This window comes from Gadus morhua, chromosome 4 (assembly GCF_902167405.1).
Source record: "Gadus morhua chromosome 4, gadMor3.0, whole genome shotgun sequence".
Lineage (NCBI taxonomy): Eukaryota > Metazoa > Chordata > Actinopteri > Gadiformes > Gadidae > Gadus > Gadus morhua.
In genome coordinates this window covers 9,282,374-9,307,564 of record NC_044051.1, presented here as the reverse complement: position 1 = coordinate 9,307,564, position 25,191 = coordinate 9,282,374, and the positions used below count along the sequence as shown (strand labels likewise).

The following is a 25,191-nucleotide window of genomic DNA, read 5'->3' as shown; positions in this document are numbered from 1 at the left end:
TTGCGGTATATGTTTTATCTTTCAAGTTTATAAATGATTAGCGAGCCCATAACATAAAATGGCTTTGCATCATCAAGATAACATTATAATCTCCTTATACTGCACTTATTTGCGATCTTAGTGCTATCATGTGAGAAACATTAAAGTCTAAATTGTTACAAGTTGTTGGCTAATAAACCAAAAGAGCGTGTTAAGTTTCCAGGTTGTAGTTCTGTTGCACGCCTCCGGGGGGCTTCTGGGTAATGTCGTTTATTACAGCGCGCGCTAGGGAAGCATTTGATTCAAGAATGGCGGACTCCACTGTTTACATGCCAGGGATTGTTCTCTCCTCGGTGATGTTTCAACATCTAAACACAGACTCGGATGCAGTAAGTTCACCAGTCTGTCATCTACTGTTCTTTAATAAACAATGTTATTTAAATGTTAAATGTGGTCAGTGACCTGCCTGTCTTTTGCCAGCGTTGTTTAGATAAATATCATCATCAGTTGGAGTTTAGTTGGCACAAGGAGCAGAAGTTAAACATTTACTTACTCGTTTAACAGGAAACACTTTTAGTTTCACGTATTTCTGGTTTCAGGTTGTGGATAAGGAGTACTACTCATGGTTAAGGGTAGTTTAAATATAATATAGGTTAATCAACTTCTCCCTTCAGAGTGAAATATCAGCCAGTTCTACATGTAACAAAATGCGAGTCCATAAGGAAGTTGAGGACAAATTAATGTAATAATATATATTATTATAATATAATATGGTAGAAACGGACTAACATCGGGGTGAAGTGGATTTGATAGTCTTCAGTATTGATGGTTTACCTGTTATTACTTCCTAGGAGGGATTCATTCTTGGAGAAAGCAAAGAAGAAGAGAAGAGAGCCATCACTGATTCTACCAACGATCATGTTTATTTTGAGCACACAATTCGTAAGTGAGGTATCTTCACCTTCATTATCCACCAAATGCAACCGACTCCCACCTTGAAATAAATGTAACGTCGACTTTTATTCAACTTTCCTTCCAGATGTTCAAAAACACTTGCCATGCAACAGACTGAATAAGTAAGTATTCAGATTAGTTATGTATCTCGGTATTATATTGCAATTATTTATGAAATAAAATAATCATCACGACACAAATTACGAAACACATTTGGTGGAAGTGTAATAAATGTCACCCCAACACTGACCCTAAAGCCGCTCCAAAGGCTTGTCTTTTTTTTGTTTAAAAGCTACCACACATTTTTAAAATGTTTGAAATTCATTCATTAATGTTTCGGTTTGTGTCTGTCTAAAGATTTTACAATGGCACAGGGGAGGTGGATATGGTTACATTAAGGAAGATGATGCCAGACAATAGGCAGGTGAGTCGATAGAACATTGTCGTGAATCAGTAAGTAAGTCAAACACAATCGGTTTTAATATGTGATGCGTTTCATGTTAGGATCATTTAATTGGCTGGTACAGACAGCGCAGGAACACCGAGCAGAGAATGACCTTGCGGGAAAGGCTGGTGCATGAAAACCTGAAGAACGCCGTGGCCAATCCCGATCTGATCTTTCTCCTGCTGACGCCAAGCGAGGTCACGTCCGCCTGCTCCACCCATGAAACCGAATTCGCCACCTTCAGGTCACTCAACAGGTACGTCCCACACATCAGACTTGGGATGCATGTCAGGTCTGATGACAGACATCCTCAAATCTGGGGTAAACTAATGTTTTACTTTCTTTTGCTTCATCTTGGTTTCGACCAATCATGTTGCAGGAGGTGGGGATCGGTAAGATTGTAATTGGCAAACACAATCTGGGCCTAGCCATAGTACTCTGTATGAAAGTGTCTGTATAGGCTTCAAATCAACACTGTAGACATATTAAACTCCCCCTTCTAAAAGCTCATACTCGCGCAAATTCGTTTTCTACTGTAAAATTTCTCCGTAATGACACAGGAAACAAGGCGTAACTCTGCCTCTTGCAACGTTTCCAACCCAGGCTCTGTGCCGCTTCCCCCCAGAAGTATCTATGAAGTTGAAGGAAGTCTAGTGGTTAGGGGGCTTGTGCTAGTGGTGACCGCCAGCCGGAAGGTTCTGGGTTGAACCCCAATGTCTGCATTCTACCTGCAGGCATCCTTTAGCGTGCTACCCTAACCCTCTACATGCAAACCCCTAACCCGTTTGAGTGTTAATATCACACTCTACCCATTGAGCTACAGCAGACAAAGTCTATTCAATATTAAATTTAAATAATACAACGGACGTATGAATAAGACCTTAAGATCTCCTATTATACTACTTTTCTGATCTTCATTTCTTATTAATGACTCCTATAGAGCAACCTGACACGAATCACAGCACTCACTCCGTTGTGATTGGTTACCTTCCGGGAGAGCATGTTGCAGCATTACCATAAATGGAAAATCCAGATTGTTCTATGTAGATAAATCCCGGAAATTTGAACAAGTGAATCGCGACCGGCGTCCCTAGTGTTTAGCGCTCTGCACAGCCACCCCAGACGGTCAGCAGGGAATACGTCTAAATGCACGTACGTCATTATTTGACACTTTGGTATGGTTTAACATGACTATCAGTCATTATAACAACGTTTATAGGTCATAAAAGTCGAAAAAGCATATTAGGTGCTCTTTAAGACAGATCTGAGAGGTCTACATTGCTGTAGCTGAATGTGTGTTTCTTCACCCCTAGACGCTTCCATAAGGTTCCTGTGGTCGTCAGTAACCTGGGTTCCCTGGAGGACGTGGTGTATCGGACGTCCTACGCACCCTGTTCGTCCGCCGGTTACCACCGCGTTGTGCAGAAACACAAGTAGGTGGTCCGAGGTCTTCATCTACTTGTATATCGCTAATGTAACTTTTATGTACTAACACTAATCATAATAAAATAAAAGGCTTACCTTCGTTCTGAATCCTATAGCTACCTGCACCCTTTCTAGTTGTTTGTTCTATTAGAAGCTATGCCTTGCTGCAGAAGATTGTATTTTTTTTCCCCAATCTTGATATTCTTGATTTTTCTCCATCACTTTAAGATGTGATAAAGTATACTGCTAATGACAAGATTTGAATAATGTACGTACAGATCAATATGTGTTTATCCTTAATGTGTATAATTTTGTCCGTTTACTCAATTGTTTTGTCCCAAAAGATCCAAATTCTTCTCTCCGGACGACACACAAAGAGAGGTGATGGAGATTAACAAAATGAACAGCTCGATGCAGGCCGAACTGCAGGTAAGATATAAAGTGCCCCTATTTCACACACAGGTATGTGTTGGTTAGTTACCACAACCCATTTCAGAATCGACCTGTTTGTGACATCTCAGCCTGCTCCTACAGTCCACTGGCTTAATCAATTTAAGAACGTAAACTTAAGGCGCCCTTTAAGGATATTTTGGTACATTATGACGAGTTGTCAGTGGCTTTGGTCTTCACTGGTGTCGTGTGCTTCACCATCAACAGAAGGAATGCAAGAAGGTAGAGAAGAGCGAACAGGAGGTCCAGACGTTGCTGGCCCAATTGACTGCTCTCAGGAAACTCATCTCCAAGAAGAAGTCCCTTATCCCAGAAAAAGGTATTTTTTAACTAACACCTTCAGTACATTTATATGTTCATTTCGGTAAAGAAAAAAAAACATTTAATGAGACCTCGTTTCATTCTGTAATTTGATAAATGTTAAAGGTGTCCAATGTCCTCCCACTCACCAGATGTCCTCAGGCCTTCGATCAGAGAGAACTTGCTGCTGGAAAATTCCCTGAAGAGCCTCTTCCCTCACTCTCCTCTGTTCCAGACACAGACTTTAACCCTTCACGGCGTCCCCGTGGCAGAGAGCCTCCCGCCCCGTCTAACGACCCCTTGCCCACACGTTGACCCTGAGCCGTAGCAGGACATGACAGCAGTCCACTCAGATGCCCCTTGCATGGGACCTTGATTAGCCAATACAAAAGGCGCATTAACAACGCATTGAACAACTTTTCAAAGAGATCGTACAAATGTTATTTCATGAATTCAAATACATTTATTGATCAACAAAATAATCGATAAGCAAAGGGCATACATAACAATTCATTCAGAGCTTTTACTTTAATAAAGAAATAATAAACTAAACATTTTATGCACCACTCAAAGTTTTTGCAGCACAGATGTTGGGATCCTTCATAAACTGCGGGTGCTTGTGGGTCACTGACATGAAACCTGAAAATGAATCGACAATATAAGTGGAATATGGATCCACAGTAAAATATCTTGTAATGTATTCACATGTGAATTTAGATGGAAATGCCAAAGGTGTCCATATTTGGAATCGATGGGACAACCATAAATCAATACAACCATTATTGTATAATCTTTAACATTTTGGTTAAATGGTTGTCTACTGTATTCAAACCAGGATCCCCTCAAAAGATAGTGGCTCAAAAGAAGACTCACCCATTGCGTGGCTTTTTTTGATAGCTTTGGACACTTGCTTCTGTTTCTTTCCACATAAACCTGTAAAAAACCAGTACATTAACCAGATAAGATAGAGATATCATTGCATCCAAACAATGGGAAAATATTTGATTTATGTATCTTTCCTGACCTGTTAAGTGTCGGCCGTAGATTCTACCAGTGTGTGGGGATATAAACTGGGAAAGCAACTGCAAGAGAACAGATAATAAGTAAACCAATGTGGCTTTATAAAAGAGACTTGCAGGCCGCTCAATTGGACAAATACATATATTCCAAAAGACAGCAGATTACAGATAACATACCTGTATATTCTTGTAATCCACGGTGGTGTTGCAGAGAATACACCCCTTCTGGGGTTCCTTGAAAGGGTTTTCCATCTGTATAGGCTTATGGATGGGTTAAGGTTAGACATATTGCCTATATACAAAACTGTCCATGCAATTTTCCTTACCAATCAGTAGTTTATAAAAGGCATACCATGTCGTCCTTTTTTGGGGTTACATTTGCGGACGTGGATGAACTGTGTAGCCCTGAAATGGAGACACTTGTTTACCATTGCACATATAGCAGATTGACAGTCAAGAACGTTGCAAGCCAATTTAGAGCCTTTGACTTTTTATCATTCCAATACCATAATCAAGACAAGGCCATACTTTTTTCAGTGTCATTTTTGTCTTCACGCATGTTGTGATGCCTTAGAATTGAATGACATTCGTAACTCCTAGCATTAGCGTCACACTGAGTGAAATCAACGTATGCTCTTTACTCTGATCGACACTACACAGTCAATTTTATCAGATTATCGTAAACATAATAAGGAATCTTACTTGTGGCTCCACGCTGCAAAAAAAGGTGCCTAAATGTTTGAATTCCTCTAAAAGCCAACATGTTGACCTGACAGGGGACTTGCATGGGTAAACTATGCCGGATGTTATCTGACGTCAGTTCCGTGCAAACTTGTCCCATTCGAAACCAGATAGTTAAACATTGCTTGATTATTTTCTTCTTTTAATCTTTTGCGTTATTTAAGATTAATTTGGTTATTTTCCGAATTGTGACTTTGAATTAATGTATCAAATAAAAAAGGGGGGTCTCATCAAGAAAATGTCAACGGAAGTGACGTGATGAAAGTATCCCTCCTGTTTGGTTAGCTTTTCAAACGCTACAGAATCAGATGGAAATCATTTATGAGTCTTTATGTTTAAACTTTCAACCATCAAATATGCTGCTTATTTCTATCATTTAAAATACTTAAAATACTGACCATCACAGGTGTCCGAACAGAGCTTTTGATTGATCTTAACTGGTTGTAGTTACGGTTAGCGTTGTGTTTTTCGTATGTGCGTTTACAGCATACTTGTAAACAAACCCATCTAGCCATCAAACTGTCCTTTATAGTCATGTTTGGATATAGCATTGAAGGAGTAAATTGTGGATGTCTTAACAAAGCCTCATTCAGCCCACTGGAGAGTTCTCCTCTTTGAAAAGCGTTATTTGAGATGTTGGAAGCTGAATCTATTGAAGATGTATTTCTCTGATGGATAGTTTATGTATCAAGGCATTAGCAATGAATGCTGAGCAACAACAACAGCTAAAAGTCAAAAGGGTGTCGACGAGAAAGAGGCCAAGAGACAGTCTTAGAAGCCAAATGACACCTGCCAGGAAAAAGGGAACTGGTAGAGACAAGGGGATACTAAACGGCTCAATGGACGATCAAATTCCTACTGAGGTAAGATAAACAGGATAAAAATATGTAATGTATTGATGTCCTTTTTATTTTTTACCATTATACTTTCCATTCAGTAACTTCGTTTTTCTCGTCAGTTTTGCAGTGACAATGAAGACTTATTTGGGGATTATGACAGTATTTTGGGGGACAGCTCTCTCATGGCTAAACTTGACAGCGTGGAACAAACAGCAAGAACAAAAGACCCTCCCCAGGCTGTAGACAGCAAACCAGTGGACAACAAACCAGTGGACCAGCCAAAGAGAGGATTCACAGAGCTGCGTTCTTTGAAAAACACAGATTTACAGCGGCCCAGCGATGACCACCTCACCGACTCCATCCTAGACGTCTTCAAAGACGAGTCCTTTGGGGACCTACCATCAGCCCAACAGCTTGACATTGAAGAAAAAGATCTGAGGACTAGCGATATTTTACAAAAAGACAAAACATCTACACCTTTGAGGACCAAGGAGAGGACCAGTGAATGCAGAACTAAGATGGGGGGTACAAATACAACAGAAGGACAGACTTCTGCCGGGTTTTCTAAAGCCAGGCGCAGTATGACAGATCACCTGAAGAGGGCGATGTTGAGTAACGCCGGGGCTCCATCCAATGTCTCACGTACAAAGGTGCTGAAGGAGGCTGTGGTCTCTGAGGAAATCAATGTTGCCATGCAGGCCATGGAAAAGGTATCCACGGTGACCACGGACCTCGGACCCTTCTTTGGTCTTCCCACCAAAGTGAAGGAACTGATACACAAACTGCGAGGAATAAACGACTTATATGGTGATTTATATGTGTTTTCTTTTTATTTCAACTCAACATTCAAAGGTTCTTGTAGGCAGAAATTTAAAAAAAAAAAACTGAAAGATGGTCATTGATTTTTTAATGTATTTTTTGTTCACATTTCAGACTGGCAGAAGACGTGTTTGAACCTTGACTGTGTTCGTGAGAGAAGGAACCTGATCTACTCACTGCCTACCAGCGGAGGGAAGACTCTTGTTGCTGAGGTCCTCATCCTGAAGGAGCTGCTGTGCAGGAAGAAGGACTGCCTGTTCATCTTACCCTATATATCACTGGTGCAAGAGAAGGTAAAAGGCCTCTTCTGGGGAAATACATGTGCAATATAACTTTAGCATGATTGCTTCCCTACATTACTATTTACTAATAGAGACTAATCCAAAGTGACCTACAGTACCTTTTTAAATACATTTCCTTAATGTCCACCTTGATCCTCTTGCTCAAGGATGCCAAGGTAGACTGCAGATTTTCCTGGCTGATATTTAAACTGTTAACACTGAACCAGTGTTCCCATCCTTTCTGGACTTGTTTAAACTCTAACAACAGAGCTTTCTAAGTCTTCCACTTCCAAGTATATCATTAAGCAGTATGTTTGTATATATTGGGCCTTTAGTAGACCTTTCAAACTTTTTCATGTATTTTGTAAACACAAATACCATCAAATATCTTTAAATCATAAGCAAATCTCCTGCGACCGATGGGACAGATGTGTCAAGCCTCCAGACTATCGTAGACTATACCGCCTCTGCATACATTAACCTCTATTTCTTCCCTCCCTTACTTTGTGCAGGTGCGTGGGTTAGCAGGCTTTGGCCTGGAGCTGGACTTCATGGTGGAGGAGTACGCTGGCAGCAAGGGACGGTTCCCCCCAGTGAAGCGGCGGAACAAGAATTCTCTCTACATCGCTACCATAGAGAAGGGCCACAGCCTGGTCAACTCTCTGATAGAGAACGACAGGCTGGACAACCTGGGCATGGTGGTCGTGGATGAGGTGGGTGGAGTATTCATTTACTTCTCTTTAACTTTAAGGCAGTCAGGTGAGGTTATACATATTACAGCCAATAATGTTTACATGTACCGTCTGAGTTTGCATTCCATTTCAGTATGGGGTTTAAAACATTGGTTATTTATTCGTTACCAACATTGTAGATTAGGTGTACATTCTGGGTTTGCATTGCATTTCACTAAGAGGTTTAAAATATTGTTGATTTTATTCATTTTGTTTGTTTAGTACTGCCAATAATGTTTAGTTTAACATTCTGCTTTCGTGTTTAGTTTCTACTTTTCATGTCATATGGTGTAGATAGATGTGTTATTTGTAGTTCTTTTGCATGTTTTTCTTTGCATACATATGTCAATTACTTTATTGTTCAGTACTTCTCCTATTTAATCTTATCTTTTTGCATTTTTTGTTCGCAGCTTCACATGTTGGGAGATGGCAGCAGAGGTGCCATCATTGAGATGACCCTGGCTAAAGTCTTATATATGAGTAGTAAGTGACCTGTAAAAACAATTGTCCTTGTGAAAGGCTAATGAAACTAAATGACTCTTTTTCATCGTTTGTTTGTCTGTTTTTTTGTTCCCTCGTTCCAGAAACAACCCAGATTATTGGGATGAGCGCCACCCTGGGGAATATTAAAGACATTCAGAAGTTTTTGAGAGCGGAGAATTACACCAATGACTTCAGGCCTGTATGTCATTTTAGTCTTTGCTCTCAAATGTAGTTAATAGGGCCTGGCTGTGTTTAAATATAATAATAAAAAAATAATTATTATGACGTTATAAGCTCTAAAAAATATAATGACTGCAGCAGCGTCATTTTCACATTTGTCTCTTACTGAGGAAATCTCAAGACAGTTAGTTGTTAGTTTTTATTCAGTTAAGCTGCAGAGGAATCAAGATCCTTATTATTTTATCTTATAGTCAATACTCACTCTTTCCATATAATATAACGTGAGGACCTATTCTTGAATGCGTGTGATGAGTCAGTTTGGTGTTTTGATGCTCTCTGAGGTCCACAGGTCCAGCTGAGTGAGTACGTTAAGCTGAGCAACACCATCTACGAGGTGGCCCCCAAAGAAGAGGACTGTTTTAAGTTCTCCCGTCTTCTTAACTTTAAGGTAATCAATACTCATTTAGTTGAACTTGTGTAGAACAGGTCAGACACTGACTCTAGTTCCTCATGAGCACACTGTATTTTCTACGTCTGTCAATTCTTTCCCCCGTTGGTTTAGATTTCTGGTTCCGGACATACCACAGAAAACATGGGTCACAAGACTACTGTGGCTCCATCAGGCCGTAAAAGCATGGGACATTGGTGTCAAGTCTTTTCAGCCTGTGTGTTTTGTCAAACTGTTCCCTAACATAACAACCGAAAGGTTGACTCAAGCCAGTAGAGACTGCGGAAGGCTAAATCAAGCCAGTAGAGGCTGCTATAGGCTGACTCAAGCCAGTAGAGGCTGCTATAGGCTGACTCAAGCCAGTAGAGGCTGCTTTAGTCTAACTTTGAACAGGAGAGGCTGCTGTAGGATAACTCAAGCCAGTAGAGGCTGCTATGGATAACTCAAACCAGTAGAGGCTGCCATAGGATAACTCAAGCATGTAGAGGCTGCTATAAGAAAACTCAAGCCAGGAGAGGCTGCTATAGGATAACTTAAGCCAGGAAAGGCTTATATGGGTTCACTCAAGCCAGGGGAGGCTTATATAGGCTAACTCAAGCCAGGAGGGGCTGCTATAGTATATCTCTGACCAATAGATGTCTCTATAGGCTATCTCTGGCCAGGATAGGCTGCGTTATGCTAACTGGCCAGGAGAGGCTGCTTTGGTCTAACTTTGAACTGGAGAGGCTGCTATGGGCTAACCTGTGCCTCTTAATGGTTATGAATGGATCAATTCATTAAGGTGTGTGATTCCTCAGTATTCCAGCAGCATGCAGCAGAGGGACCCAGACCACATCATCGCCTTGGTAACGGAGGTCATTCCCGCCTACTCTTGCCTCGTCTTCTGTCCTACCCAGAAGAACTGTGAAAATGTAGCAGGGATGATCTGCAAATATCTGAAAGAGTAAGTTAAAGGTTCAAGATATGTTAATTGAGTAATTTGAAAAAATTTAAAAGAATGAAGAAGTAATTTCAAGATGAAGAATTGAATTCCATGATTGGTTCAGAGGATTCAGCTTGCTTGTCAATCACAGGGGCGGGAAACGCAGCACTTCTCAATGGCGGAGAAAATGAGGGAGGGGATGTTCTTTGGTTGTTTGGTTTCAGATTGTTTCCCTCTACCGCTTTATTCTGCTCTCTCTCTCTCTTTACAACTCTCAAGTCTTACCACAGCACCTTTAAGTGCAATTGAGCGGAAAATGAAGTGAAGCGCAGAACAATTGTGTGTTTCTGTGCGTACATGTTTCTTGGTTGCTCATGTGAATAGGGTATGCTCTAAATTCAGATAGCTAGTTGAATATTGCAATATTGCATAAAAAATGTTTAAAAGTATTTTACATTTTTGGTGTCGATAGAACAAATAACTACACAGACACACTGGCAGCTCCACAGCTTAAGCACAGCTGCTCTCGTAAATCCTTTTCCTACCCATAGCTTTTTGTATTCACATCAAACATTGTAAATCAAATCTCATTCAGATCTATTTTCTTCTTATCAAACTTTCCCGGTGAAATTTCTTTTGACATGAAACGGGTGAGGCCGCACATTCGGCTTTCGTTTTCAAATGTTTACACTGGACGTTATCGGTGTGATGGCACTGAGTCCCGCTCCACCCACAGGGAGTTCCTGGTGCTGAAGGAGAAGGAGAAGGGCGTGCTGCTGCGGGAGCTGAAGGCCAGCGGGAGCGGCATGGTGTGCCCCGTGCTCCGGAAGGTCATCCCCTATGGCCTGGCCTACCACCACGGCGGGCTGACGGGGGCCGAGCGCCGGCTGGTGGAGGACGCCTACTCCAGCGGGGTGCTCTGCCTGCTGGCCTGCACCTCCACCCTGGCCGCCGGCATCAACCTGCCCGCCCGCAGGTATGGGGGGGAGGGAGGGGTGGGGGGGGATTACAACTCTTAACACTGAACCAGTGGTTCCCATCCTTCCTGGACTCGTTTTGACTCTAACAACAGAGCTTTCTAAGTCTTCCACTTCCTAGTATATCATTAAGCAGTATGTTTGTATATATTGGGCCTTTAGTAGACCTTTCAAACCTTTTCATGTATTTTGTCAACGCAAATACCATCAAATATCTTTAAATCGTAATTAAATCTCCTGCGACCGATGTGACAGATGTGTCAAGCCTCCAGAATATCGTAGACTATACCGAATCTGCATACATTAACCTATATTTATGATGACATTATACAGATAATTTTTTGCATACTAAAAAATCAGAAGTCTTTTTTTGGAAATTCTAGAAATATGACAAAACATTACAGAATGGATATTCAGCATTATTCATTTGTGACTATAAAATATGAATTGAATATACATAAAAAAAATCATCATGAATTCATAAAACATGATTGAATTATGCATTTTATTTGTTTTCATTGATTCGATTAGTGAACATATCATTTTACAGTTTAGCAGAAGCCACGTGAAACCCTTGTCACGGTCAGCCAGTCGTGTGGTAAGAGTCCGGTCCTCTGATGCCGGTCTGTGTGTGTGTTGGTCCCCACTCAGAGTGATCCTGCGCTCTCCCTACGTGGCGGCAGACTTCCTCAAGAGGAGCCAGTACAAGCAGATGGTGGGCCGCGCTGGGCGGGCCGGCATCGACACCGTGGGGGAGAGCATCCTCATTCTACAGGACAAGGACACTGTCCTGGTGACTACCTCTAGCGATCACAGGGCTAACGGAACAACCGTTCATTCAGCCGTTATTTAGAATTGGCCGTTCAATTGAAAATGGTGATGTAGCAAAAGCCTAGCACAATCTGAATGGATGTCCGTGTCTCAACTGGGAGCTGTCAATGTTCTGGGTCACCACACACACACACACACACGCACACACACACACACACACACACACACACACACACACACACACACACACACACACACACACACACACACACACACACACACACACACACACACACACACACACACACACAGACACACACACACACACACACACACACACACACACACACAAAATGATAAAAGCACTTTAACTGCTTGGTGTAAAAGGGCTATTTAAATGCTATGTAATATTAATCATTTATTCCTAATTATAAAAAAATGTATGGTTATCATTCCGTTGATTATTATTATGAAAACTTATGATGTTGAGCTACTGCCTCAGCAGACTTTTGTTAATGTTCTCCAATCAAGTGATATATTTTGTTTGTTTTAGGCTAAAAAGCTTGTCTCTGCCCCGATGGAAACCTGCTACAGCAACCTCACACACAACGAAGGCAAGGGTGTCCTAAGTCTCATCCTGTCAATCATTGGACTAAAGGCAAGTACCTTTGTATATTTTTCACATTTCCACAACAAATACAGTTATTAAAGGCAAAGATATTATCACTGCAGGCCACTCTGATTTAAAAAGGTATTCTGAATACCAAAATGACCAACTAGTTGTAAATCGTCCTTATGATGATGGCTTGATGTTGAGTGGTGCTTGATGGTTTTAAGAGACAGTAAATAGTCTATTCTATGATGATGGTTTGAGCTATGCAAGATTGTCCTAACTGGCAGTAACTAGTCTATACTATGAAGATGGTTTGAATGGTGCTTGAGCATCCTAACTGGCAGTGACTAGTCCGCATTAGGAGGACGGCTTGAGTTTGACGGGTGCCCGATCATTGTAACTACGCAGTAAACCGTCGATCCCCTGGTGATGGCGTTAAAGTGGTTCCTCGTTCTCCGCGCAGATGACCACCACCCCGGAGCAGGTGAAGGACTTCATGTCGAGCACCCTGCTGTGCGTCCAGCAGGAGCGGCTGTGTGCCGAGCGAGGCCTGACGGACCGGGTTCAGGACAGCCTGGTTCTCCTCCAGGAGATGAACCTCATCAGCGTGACCCAGGGCCCCCAGGGGGACGCCTTGGAGATCACCACGCTGGGCCGGGCCACGTACAAGAGTGAGTCGAGAGCCACACCGAGCGTCGTGCTACTTTAACGCACAGCCATGTCGTCAAGCCTTTGGATTTGGTCAGCGGAGCCCTGGATTCGTTTAGTAGGAGTCCTTTGTTTAGGTTTTGTTTAGATGACGTTGGAATGGTGACTAGGGCACGAAGGACAAAACACGTCATCCAGCCAATGAGAACGAGTTCTGTATTTCTGCATCGTACTGAAAAAGAGAATACAGGAATGTATTTTCTTCGTAAGACTTTGATGTAGTCCTCCACTCTTCAGGTGAGAGGTGAGAGACCCACTGGCGCTGTTCATTATTAGTATGCGTGAACACAGTGCAGTGTAGAAGCTGTGGATCAAAGTCCCCTCCAATTATATACTCACACTTGATTTAGCAACTCCTCACAAAATAACACTGAAATGTTCATCACCACTTGGTGAGACCGAAATGGAAACGTTTTTAACTTTAAAATTGAGATGAAGGACGTTACTTATCGTTTGAATCCGCGGATCTTCCCCAGGCTCGGTGGACCTGACCAAGTGTGACGTGCTCTACAAGGACCTGTCCAAAGGCCTGGAGAGCCTGATGCTCAACAGTCACCTGCACCTCCTCTACCTGGTCACGCCCTATGACATGATCGCCCAGTGCAAGCCCGACTGGATGGCCTTCTTCAGACAGGTAGGGCTGGTGTGAAGGTCTCTGTGTGCCCGTGCTGGGGAGTTACTCTGCATACGTTTAATATAGCCTTCACATGGAGTCACCAAGAAGACACTTTTACCCAAAACGACTATCGTGAATTATGGAACCTGACAGATTTATGTTTTTTTCGCAATTTTATCGGCCCATATCAGCGTACACATTTGCAGATAGTTCTGGAATAAAAACTTTAGTAATGATGTTGATTTATAAATGTGATGACCTCTTGCATCTTCCACCGTGGTGGTTTTACCTCCTTTATGCTTTGACTGAGCACATCCACGTAAACACTCCCAACACTTTACTGTTTGACATCATGTTCTGTGTGAAACCCAGAACCGCAGGCATGGAACACTCCGTGGACCTGGACAATGTCCTGTCACACGCTGAAAACCCTGTGTTGTGTGCTGGCCTGTTTCAGTTCAGCCTGTTGTCTGCTTCAGAGCAGAAGATGTCCGCAACGGTCGGGGTGCCTGAGAGTTTTGTGGCCAGGAAGGCCGCCGGGCAGACGGTGAAAAAGGTGAGAGGGAAAGAGAGCATACTTCAGATAGCAGCATGGAAATCCATCTTGCGCTTCTCTATTTCAAACAGCGTTTCCAAGTCATGTTCCATGTCGCTTCAATGAACTGTTATTCATGACAGTGTATGTTCTTTGATTTAATCAGTGAGCCCTGACAATTTTTTTTCATGCTTCAGTATTCTTGACGCTTTTATATGTTCTTAACCTCAAATATCTCGGGCTGTTTATAGAGTAGGCCTGATAAAAAAAATCAGCGTTTTGTTTGCCTAGTGTTGAGCTTTAAGCTGAGTATACATAAGCCCCCCAAAAAAGATTGCCTTTACACCTGGTTTTCGGCGTAGTGTGGATAAGGGCCTTGGATAAGCTCTTGTCATAGCATTCTCTTCTTCGAATCAAGCTAATTTGAGATCCAATGTCTGATCCAACGATCATCTCACCCCCACGTTGTGTCACCTACATGCGGGGGTCACCTCCATGCGGGGGTCACCTCCATGCGGGGGTCACCCACACGTGGGGTCACCCACATGCAAGGTCGAATCCTCGTTGGCTCACCGACGGAATCTTCTCCCGCTCCAGAGCGTGAACATGGCGTCGGTGCACCGGCTGTACCTGGCCCTGGTGCTCTACACCCTGCTGAAGGAGACCAACCTGTGGAGCGTGGCCGAGCGCTTCTCGCTGAGCCGCGGCTTCATCCAGAGCCTGCTCAGCTCCTCCGCGGCCTTCTGCGCCTGCGTGCAGCACTTCACCGAGGTAGGGGGGCGGCGCGCACCGCGGCGACCTGTCACCATGGCGACCTGTCACCGCGGCGACTTGTCATTTAACCCGTTAGGTTAAAATGTAAATAAAGGTGAAACATCATTATGAATGAACTGAATCAATCCATCGTATACTTTGTGATCTCCACCCTGTGACCCAGGAGTTTGAGGAGTTCTGGCCGTTCAAGTCCCTGCTGGCCGAGCTGTCCAAGCGTCTGAGCTACTGCGTCACAGCCGAGCTGGTCCCGCTGATGGAGGTGGCTGGGGTCCTGGAGGTCAGCACCACGGAGGGAACGTGGGCCCTCTCGGGATGCTAAGGGGCCCCTACACATTGAGTTATATGTGATCTCTTTATGTTAAGGGAACCCTATTCGTTCAGTGAACGTTTGCAATCTCAAGGTGTTCAGGGCCCTCTTTGTTATCAGCATCCCAGGGTATTTATTCAGTCATTACAAGCAGTTACAAATCAACCCCATATTGACATTGGAATGTGTGACAGAACAGCCTTTCCTTTGAGCGCGGCTAGGTGTGTTGTCATGCTAGTTTGATCACTTCCGAATGGTCAAGTCAATGGACCAATCAGGTGGCTCCGTCAGAACGACCCGTAGACGGATTGGATAAAAAAAACAACTTGTAATTGCATCACACCATGGTGGTGAAATAGGGGCCGTTTGTTAAAACAGTCAAAGTAATGTATTTAACACCGTCCCCCTATGTTCCTGCGTGTCACAGTACAGGGCGAAGCAGCTGTTCAACGCGGGCTACAAGACGCTGTCTCACCTGGCCAACGCCGACCCCAGCACCCTCTCCAACGCCGTGGAGAACCTGAACAAGAAGCAGGCCACTATGATGGTGGCCTCCGCCAAGGTAAGCACCGGTAGACCCAGGCCAGGGGGAGGGGTTCCATTCCCACCCGAGACCACCGTGCTATGAATGTATGCACTTAGGTGATGTAGGACTATATGGATGAAAGTGCTTCAACACAGTGGCATTTATTTGATTATTTATTTATTATTTATTCGATCTGCTTTCATTCTTTTATTGATCTACTGGTATTATTTATTATATAATGTGGATATGAATTCCCTGCGTTTGATAGATGTTCCTGTATTACAATCAAAGTTCAACGAAGAAATGTATGGTAGGTGGGGGCAGATAGTAGGTGGGGTTCAACCTGCAAACCATGTTAACCAAATGCAATGAAGGTTCACTTCCCGCCTATGGTCTTATACTAAATGACTTTACATTTCTTGCAACCTACTTCCTGTTTGACTTCACTGTCTAATCCATGATTATTAAATATTTATATCGATTTTTTTCTGAAACCCAATCGTGATGTTTCCCAGATGCTGTTGAACGACAAGGCTTCTGCTCTGCAGGAGGAGGTGGACGAGCTGCTGATGCTGCCTCTGGATTTACCCGTGCCGTGACACTGAACAAGTCTACCGAATTTATTTATGTTTTAAATGTTTATAAGAATAATGACACAATCATTGAAATGTGTTGTCCTATTTATGTGAAATAATCGGTTTTTTTGCCACTTGAAAGAAAACATTTGATTAAAATAACAAGGTTGAGAATTGTGTTTTAGGTTAAGTTATTCGTTTGTTTTATCTGTTATCTATCGAAAAAAAAAAGAAGAGGGACTTAGAAACGCACGTAGCTCAGGATATGAATGTGCTGTATTTCTAGCAGAAGGGTGTGACGAGTCAAGATGCGGTCATGGTGCATCCGATTCCTGTCACGTACCTCCCTTACTGAAGTAAGCGACACCTGCATCTATAGACATGACGAACAGAAACACACTGTATAATCGTTACTGTCCTTCAATCCATAACTGTCAACGTTGATTCTACAACACCTTCTAGTCCCATGTAGTCTTTTTGTATCTCGGCGAGACCATGGGGCCCCAGCAAATGTAAAACACGCCCCTACACACAATAATCAGGTAGTCCATGCCCGCCCTCAGATGCACGCTGCTGCCGCTCCAGCACTATCCTGTTCACAGTTGCCCACAGTCCAGGAAGTTGGAATCCAACGACCTGAGTCGGATTGTATTCAGCGATTCTAAGTCATGATATCGCTTGTTGCGATACTGGTTGTAAGTGTACAACTATGGCCCGCTCGAGGGTCCCACGATGTAGCAGATCACGATGCCTTCGGGACGGGTGTCCGTTCCCTGGAGGTTGATCTGAGCGTGGATCTGTCTCGGATTGTCCGGGAGGTGGACGAGCGCTTTCTGTCCGTGGCTATTGATGCCAGCCTTGTGGCCGAGGAAAAGTTCATGTACATGCTGGGGTAAGGTTTCACTTTTATGCCCTTTCGAATGAATCAGTAACGGGAAAATTTTGTTTTATATTTACTTCGATTATTTTCTGAGGCTGAAGTTCATATTGGCTGATGATTATCAAATTTAATTCCAAAGCTGAATGACAACATACAGTGTGCATTTCGAGCTGTGCTCTCATGTGCAGCTGCAGATGTAATACGCCAATATATAAGCGCCATCCACATGCTCTGTATTTACATCAAACAACTGGACCTTATGACCATGTCTTCGGTGATTACATCAATTCGTTCTGGTCCGCCTCACTTTTCAATGCAACCTCTGTCTTCTACAGACCTGGGAAATCTAGCCGCAGGTTCTGTTTTTAAAGTCGTTCTCAGAAAAGCAGATGCACAGCCCTTTAAGGATTAAATCTCATTCACGTTATGTTGCTTTTTAATTCTAAGGTCCCCAAAACTCAGGACGCTGGCCAAAGCGTTATCTCCGTCCTATCTGAGATTCGGAGGGACCAGGCAGGATTTCATGGTGTTCAATCCAGAGAAGTACCTCATGCGGTCCCATGGTTGTGATCAACAGAAACCCGGTTCGAGTGCCGGTGAATAATCACACACAACACTGTTTTAAACTCCAAAATAGCCTGTGGTCTCTCATTCTGGCTCTGCTGTCTATTGGTTGTCTTTCTAAAGCATTGCATTTCCCCAAAAAAATTATTCTGTTGCAATATAAATAACGCCATCTTACTACCTTATGCTTTGCTTACACAGACGTGCACATTGCAGGTTAATGACTCTGATTCCCATTCTTTGTATAGGACCAGAAGATAGTTGTAAGAAGATGGAGTTGCCTACACTACTGGAGGCGAGGTTGAAGAAGCAGTGGATTCAACAGCAAGCACTACTCCGAAAAGAGGATCTGCAGATGAAGTACAGAAGGCGGGTAAAGTTTACAGGTAGGGCATCGGAGGGAAAAGGAAGAGAGATATTTTCTCTTGAAACTGTGTGTTTAGAATTGTTTTTTGAAAAATCTTAGTTTGGATTAGTGGCTGAAAAAGTTACTGTTAAATTGGCTGTTAAAGTAGCCCAAAGTTAAACACCAATATGGCTTTGATTCAAGTACACCCAAATTGCCCCTCCCCCCATCTCTCCAGAGTACTCTGTGGACCTCCTGACCTCCTTTGCCAACTGCACTGACATGGACCTCATCTTCGGTCTAAACGCCCTGCTGCGCACCTCCGACAACATCTGGAACAGCAGCAACGCCCGGTCCTTGATCAAGTACTGTGAGTCCAAGCAGTACCGCATCTCCTGGGAGCTGGGCAACGGTACGAACAAAGAAAAACCTAAATGTGTTTTACTGAAGGACAGGACTTCTCTCTTGGTCCATCGTTATCACGATCTTGAGTCAGTACAAGTAATTTCAAAATTGACCCATTTGTGAAATGGGAGTGTCCACCGACCTAGATGTATGATGCATAGATCAGCAATGTGTCGATTTTGAAATGGCTTGTCATGGCTAAACGACATCACGCCGGATGGTTAATAAGAACTTGAACCTATCAATTGTACTCATCAGCAACACAAAGAAAACGCTCCTGTTCCTCTTTCATGGATCATATGACCTCAGATTCCCATGATGATCTGCCCCAGTCACACTTAAAATGTCTTGTTGGACAAAAGACACCACTTCCCAACCATGCGACTACTGTTGCGTCGCCAGTACACCCCACGAGAGGGTCAATGAGCTAAAAGGTGAATGGCGAACGTCAAACCAAATTCTTCATTTCAGCTATAATGGATTATTCCGTCCAACAAACCACATAGGCCTATATTATGTTCTTTGCACAAATCTATCAAATTCTTATCAATAAGTATGTGCGTTGTTGTGTCGGACACACATCACCGTACGAGTAGAATTCTCATCTACTTGACTCTCATTCTACAACGTACCCTATAAAACTAACTAAAGGTGCGCGTGTTCTTGTGCTGGACAAACATTGCTAAAGGCCCGGAGTAGAGTTCTCAACTGGGTCATGGTTATTATTAGTTATTTCATAAAATGTATTGTTTAATAATGCAATTGATGCGTTGTTGTAATTTCCCAACATTGGTCAAAATAATAATAATAATAATAATAATAATCTTAAAAGTGGGCATTTTACTGAAATCAGTAGGCCTAATCGTAGAGATTTGTGGTTTGATACCTCTTTTTTTCAAACGTGAGATGTCTAATGTTTTGCTCTTATAGATCAATCTTCCTTTTTCCATCCGAATGTCCAATCGGGTCTGGTGCGCTGTTCTGCGGCCTTCGCAGGCGACACCTTTCCACAAGCTTATATTTCAGTTCCTTGTTCGGCGAGTCATGTCGCCCTGACCCACCATTGAGTAATGCAGGAAGGAAGTGATCTTTATTGCTGTCAATGTGTAACTATAGAACATCGTTGGCAGGAGGTGGCCGTGGGAGGTTGATTGGTTGATGCTTTGTTGACACCAAACCACTGGTGTCAACATACATTTGTCATAGGGCGAACGTGAAAGGTTTAGAAATCCCCTTTGTACAGTGAATGCAATTCAGTCCTGCATTCTTTCCCAACAGAACCCAACAGCTATGAGAAGAAGGCCGGTGTCCGGGTATCCGGGTCCCAGCTAGGGGAGGACTTTGTTAATCTCAGAGAAATATTGCAAGACTCCAAGTTGTACCACAACACGGGCCTGTACGGCCCAGATATCAGCCAGCCGCGGGACCACCGGAAAGACCTGCTGCAAGGGTGAGAGACGGAAAGAGGCAGAGCTTCTTTAATAAGTTAAACCCTCTCAGATGGTACCGGTGCCAAAAAAAGCATTCAAGCCTAACCTGTTTCCGTGTTGTGTTTTTGACACACTGGGTGAACTCCCAGGATCAGTACAACACAAATGACCTGTCTTTTCTTAATCACCTGTCTTAGTTGAATTAATACATAAATCACTTGTTCTTATTCCGATGGCTACTTCTTGTTTGTACATCTATGAGTGCTAGACTGGTAGAACCATGTTATTCCAGTTTGGTTTGGTTATTCCAACTGTGTTGTTTTGCTTCCTAGGTTTCTGACTACCGGCTCACAGGCGATTAATGCGTGCACATGGCACCAGTAAGTTGTCTCTCACCCCATATCCTGAGTGTGTCCCCAACATTTCCGGATGTTTTCTTTTAAGTTCACATTACATTATACTATAGTCTTGCTTTATGTTATTGTTAGGTTATTTTCTGATTGATATGGGTATAGTGTTGTTTGGATATCTTCAGTCAGTGGTTATAGGGGCAAGAATCGATAGTCCAGAATCAAAGATAGAATAGAATCAAACACCTGGGGCAAGATAGTCCCAGGTGTTTGATTTCCAAACACCTTTAGGAATCAAAAGGTGTTCGATTCCCAGCCGAAGGGTACTGGGTTTGATTCCCAATGCCCAGAGTCTACCTGCAGGCATCCATGAGCAAGTTTACCCTAATGACATGTATCTGAAGTCCCTTCAAGACCCTTGCAAAGGTTACAAATCCACTAAGTTATATTTGGTACTGATTTTCTGTTCTTTCCAGCTACTACGTGAATGGACGAGAGGCAACACTCGCCGACTTTATCAGCCCACAGGTTTTGGACTCTCTAGGGCTGAAGATCAGCGAAGTTCTGGAGGTAATTTAAAGCACTGAATCTTTTATCGTAGAGCATTAAAATGGGTTTTTTATTTTTATTGTTGAATATAGGATTTTGACATCAATGCGAGCCCACAAAGTTCTTATAATAACCATTAATATTAATATTTGTGCTATGTTTTGCTGATGGCTCTGACCCTACAGAGCGTCCACCTGGTGTCCCCGGGTATGAGGAGCTGGCTGGGGGAGAGCAGCTCAGCGTACGGCGGGGGAGCGGAGGGGCTGTCAGACGCCTTCGCAGCCGGATTCATGTGAGTGGAGAGACCCGATTGGTTGTCCCACCAGGGTTCATTTGGGTGAAGAGACCTGATTGGTTGTCTCACCGGGGCTTCGTGTGATTGGAGGGGCCTGATTGGTTGTCTCACCAGTGTTTATGTGATTGGAGAGACCTGATAGGTTTTACCGCCAGAGTTCATTTGGGTGAATTGACCTGATTGGTTGACCCACCAGGGTTCATTTGGGTGGATAGACCTGATTGGTTGTCCCACAAGGGTTCATTTGGGTGGATAGACCTGATTGGTTGTCCAAAAGGGGGGTTCATGTGAGTGGATGGACCTGATTGGTTGTCGCACCAGGGGTTCATGTAAGTGCAGAGACCTGATTGGTTGTCCTATGGCTGAGGCTTGTGTCGTTGGAGATACCTGATTGGTTGTTCCACCGGAGCTTCATGTGAGTGCAGAGACCTGATTAGTTGTTCCCATAGATGAGGTTTGTGTGAGTGGAGTGACCTGATTGGTTGTACCATGGCTGAGGTTCTTGCAAATCCAGACACCTGATTGGTTGACCCATGTAAGGCTTGTGTGAATTCAGAGACCCGTTTGGTTGTCGTCCAATGTGGATGAGGTTGATGCCCAGGATTCATATTAGGGTTGGGTTGTGATCAGCTTTTAGCTCATCAAAGAAACGTCCCATCCCTCTCTAGTAATAGCACAAACAATTATAACTAGAAAATGCATTTCCTGCAGAAAATGTGTGAGTGCTGTAGTACAAAGTGAGGTTGAAAATATTTTTTAATAAAGCCACATAGATTAAGACATAAAATACAAATAAGTATTATACTTAGTCCAGATCAATTGTTTAATGTGTAAATATTTCACATTCTCTCGAGTAGTTTATCTCACATTCACAGAGCTCTATTTAGAGACGCGTATGCGAGCCGAATAACCTTGGTGTACCACCCTGTTTATACGTGTGATGAGGAACGGGTGGAGGCCTTAGGTCTGGTCACATGGGAGACGGGCTCCTCCGTGGATGATGTGGGCTGTGCGGGCCTGGTTATTAGATTAACTCATCGCCCTGGACCGCCTGGTCTCGTGACAACAAGAGAAACTAGGCAGAGCTCTGGATATGTGTGTTAATTGGGTAGCTAGAGTGGGAAATATCTATAGTCCGCAAAAAAAAAAAATTGGGTATCGATGATGTTTTTTAATTCATGTTCTGAATAAATGTATGTGTTAACAAAGTGACACTATAACGAGAACACCCTTTTGAAGTTTGTACTAAAAGGATTTTCCACAAACTTTCAAACTACATTCAAATGTTTTAATAAAATGGACATTTATTAATTGTATTTATCTTAAATGCTAAAAAGAAACACTTGATATTAAAAAAACAGAAAAATAAAGGTGAGCATGGTTTTGTAGGTTGTGAACGGTATATGTGTGCGTGTCTGTGTGTGTATGTAACACTATAGTAATCTGTGCCTGCAGGTGGCTGGATAAGCTGGGACTTGCTGCTAAGATGGGTCTGGACGTGGTTATCAGACAGGTGTTGATCGGTTCTGGAACGTACCACCTGGTCGACGACAACCTGGACCCCCTTCCTGTAAGCACAGTCCATGATCTGTTCTCTCTGAAGTCTTTTGTTCTAATCCTTTCATTTTATCTGTCCACTTTTAACAGAAACCTGCAGCGTACGCTGTAAATAATCGGAACAAAAGTTGAATCAGCGGTGTAATTCAAAGCCTATTTCTAAAAGTGTGTGTTATTCCAAAATTCAAATGTGCCCGCTCTTCAGGACTATTGGCTGTCGCTTCTCTACAAAAGACTGGTTGGCCCTGAGGTTCTGATGGTTGAACGACTTCTTCTTGCTGGCCTCCAAAACCCGAGGCGGAAAGTGCGGGTTTATCTTCACTGTGCTAACCGAAACAGGTAAAGATGTCAAACCCATGTCAATTGTAGATGTCAATTGACAACAATATATAACAAAATAAAGAACAGAAGCGCTATATGAAAAGATGCATCCTTATCGTGTACTTTTCTGATGTTGCTTCCACCAGAGGCTACAGTAAAGGCGCCGTCACACTGATGGCCATGAATCTGGCTGCTAGACCATCCAGGCTGACTCTGCCTGCCCTGCTGTCGCCCAGCACAGTGGAGGCCTTTGTCCTGCAGTCGGACCAGCCAAACGAGGCAGGACTCTACTCTAGGTACCCTGTTCCACCTTCACATGCACAACTTAAGTAGATGGCGTCAAATTCTCAACGCACGCAGTCACGCAGACACGCAGACGTACTGGCAGACAAACTTCCCAGCCACATCTTTTGATAATTTACCTCTGCCTCTGCAGAAGGAACAGAGCATAATGTGTCAGCATTTTTAAACGTCATCATAAAATTGAAATTAATGTAATTATAAAGTTCTACTCAAGTTGCGTTGTCTCTAAAAGCGACCTCTCAAATGCATGTCTCTGATTTTAAGTTTGTGTTATTTTATGTCTTGAATTGCAAATTAACACAAAATCAAAAAAAACGCTACACAAATTATGACAAGATCGATTGCTGTGATTGACAGGTCTGTGATGCTGAATGAGAAACTGCTGCAGATGTTAGACGACCAAACTCTCCCCGAGCTGAAGGGTAACATTCTGCCCCCAGCGGACCATCTCTCACTTCCTGGATTCTCCTTGGCTTTCTTTGTCTTTACCGAGGCCGAAGCAGCAGCCTGTCAGTGACCTCTGCTGGACGAAGTAGGAAGTGCAGCACTGGACACACTACTGGCCTTTTTCCACTACTATACTGTCCCTGTGCGGCACGGTGCCACTTGGAGGGGCTGGGTTTTGCATTTCCATTACAACCGGGCAGATGACGCACTTTTCTTGAGTCGTTGACTCAACAACACACACTTTTATTCCCTATTTATTTTTATATCCCATCATAAAATCGGATCGATTTAATTTAAGAGACATTTAATATATTTAAATGGTTTCAGATGGACGGCGGCCCGCATAGTGCTATTTACGAAGATTCAATCTGTTTGACGCGCTATTTTGTTTCCTCAACATATTAATAGCTCATTGACAGCCAATCATTATTTCAGATTCGGCCTGTTTACACACTTTCAACAATGTTTAATACATATTTCACTCAGTGACACATGATTTCCTTGATATTAGGGAAGAAAATGTGTTTATCAATATCAGTGATGTGATGGTGTGAAATATTGTGCTATGTCCTTTAGACCAAGACTAATCTGAAATAAATCTGTCCTATGCCAACAAGCTATTTAGTTTTGCAAGAGAATATCGTCAAACTAATGCCACTAAGGTGTGCTTCTATTAAACCTTTATTACCCTTTTAATAAGGGCTTATATAGTTATATAGGCACGACCAAATAATAAAAAGATGGCAGGTGAGAACTCTTCGTGCATGGCGATGTGTCTCATAAAAATAATGTGGTTTATTGGATTTGTAAGGGTCTATACTCGTACAAATGAAGCTATAACCTCTCGCTCCAAACCGCAATCAGCGCTTCCTTCATCGCAGGCCACTTGGAGGTGGGTTTGTCTCACACTGGCCCGTTGGTTTATACTGGTAGTGGAAACACAAATCAGCGTGGTACGTCTTGGTAAGTCCAAAAGAAAATGAAAATGCAAAAAGGGCCATACCTGTACCACTGCTAGCACTGACACTCAAACCCGGATATTATTTGACGCCAGATTGTTATTGTGTTGTTTTGTACAACAAATTCTTATTTTGTTCCTATACTTAATGGTCAATCGGAAGTATTCAAATGTGAATTGGTTTAATAAAATGTTTCCCATGGATTTCTGAGGTCATTCAATTCAATACCACATTTATTCAGAGGTGTGACCGGGAGAGAGCAGTGTTGCATCTAAATTGGATCCCCGCATTTATTCTCTCGACAGTAAATAGTCTATACAAATCATTTGATTTGATTTGTAGTCACAACTTTTCTCTGTTTTGGGAC

The 25,191-nt window shown here is 43.0% G+C and overlaps 4 protein-coding genes across 5 annotated transcripts; 3 read left to right on the top strand and 1 right to left on the bottom strand.

The window, feature by feature from the left end:
* Nucleotides 1–213: 213 nt before the first annotated feature.
* Nucleotides 214–4,110, top strand: abraxas1 (abraxas 1, BRCA1 A complex subunit). 2 transcript variants are annotated; one of them, XM_030353973.1, is made up of 10 exons: nt 272–368; nt 579–611; nt 831–921; nt 1,019–1,055; nt 1,291–1,357; nt 1,438–1,634; nt 2,692–2,811; nt 3,148–3,232; nt 3,461–3,572; nt 3,706–4,110. In XM_030353973.1, exons 1-10 carry the CDS (start codon nt 288–290, stop codon nt 3,879–3,881), a joined length of 999 nt encoding a protein of 332 aa, XP_030209833.1. In that variant the 5' UTR covers nt 272–287; the 3' UTR covers nt 3,882–4,110. The 2 variants fall into 2 exon arrangements, with proteins under 2 accessions (XP_030209834.1, XP_030209833.1); XM_030353974.1 differs by lacking the exon at nt 579–611 and having other exon boundaries at nt 214–368; nt 3,706–4,100.
* On the bottom strand, nt 3,994–5,530 carry mrps18c (mitochondrial ribosomal protein S18C). Its single transcript, XM_030353976.1, has 6 exons — nt 5,275–5,530; nt 4,925–4,977; nt 4,750–4,833; nt 4,578–4,635; nt 4,427–4,486; nt 3,994–4,192 (listed from the first exon to the last, which is right to left on the bottom strand). The coding sequence occupies exons 1-6, from the start codon at nt 5,411–5,413 to the stop codon at nt 4,110–4,112; spliced, it is 477 nt and encodes a 158-aa protein (XP_030209836.1). The 5' UTR covers nt 5,414–5,530; the 3' UTR covers nt 3,994–4,109.
* Nucleotides 5,531–5,574: 44 nt separating this feature from the next.
* On the top strand, nt 5,575–16,592 carry helq (helicase, POLQ like). The gene is made up of 18 exons (XM_030353964.1): nt 5,575–6,176; nt 6,272–6,959; nt 7,086–7,264; nt 7,765–7,965; nt 8,394–8,466; nt 8,568–8,665; nt 8,996–9,094; nt 9,892–10,037; nt 10,753–10,992; nt 11,645–11,786; nt 12,318–12,422; nt 12,841–13,048; nt 13,562–13,719; nt 14,159–14,257; nt 14,834–15,007; nt 15,174–15,287; nt 15,745–15,879; nt 16,359–16,592. The coding sequence occupies exons 1-18, from the start codon at nt 5,985–5,987 to the stop codon at nt 16,440–16,442; spliced, it is 3,135 nt and encodes a 1,044-aa protein (XP_030209824.1). The 5' UTR covers nt 5,575–5,984; the 3' UTR covers nt 16,443–16,592.
* A 136-nt stretch (nt 16,593–16,728) lies between these two features.
* On the top strand, nt 16,729–25,027 carry hpse (heparanase). Its single transcript, XM_030353965.1, has 12 exons — nt 16,729–17,310; nt 17,746–17,894; nt 18,111–18,248; nt 18,447–18,620; nt 19,892–20,063; nt 20,376–20,423; nt 20,870–20,963; nt 21,128–21,234; nt 22,693–22,807; nt 23,000–23,133; nt 23,262–23,411; nt 23,776–25,027. The coding sequence occupies exons 1-12, from the start codon at nt 17,087–17,089 to the stop codon at nt 23,933–23,935; spliced, it is 1,665 nt and encodes a 554-aa protein (XP_030209825.1). The 5' UTR covers nt 16,729–17,086; the 3' UTR covers nt 23,936–25,027.
* Nucleotides 25,028–25,191: the final 164 nt, after the last annotated feature.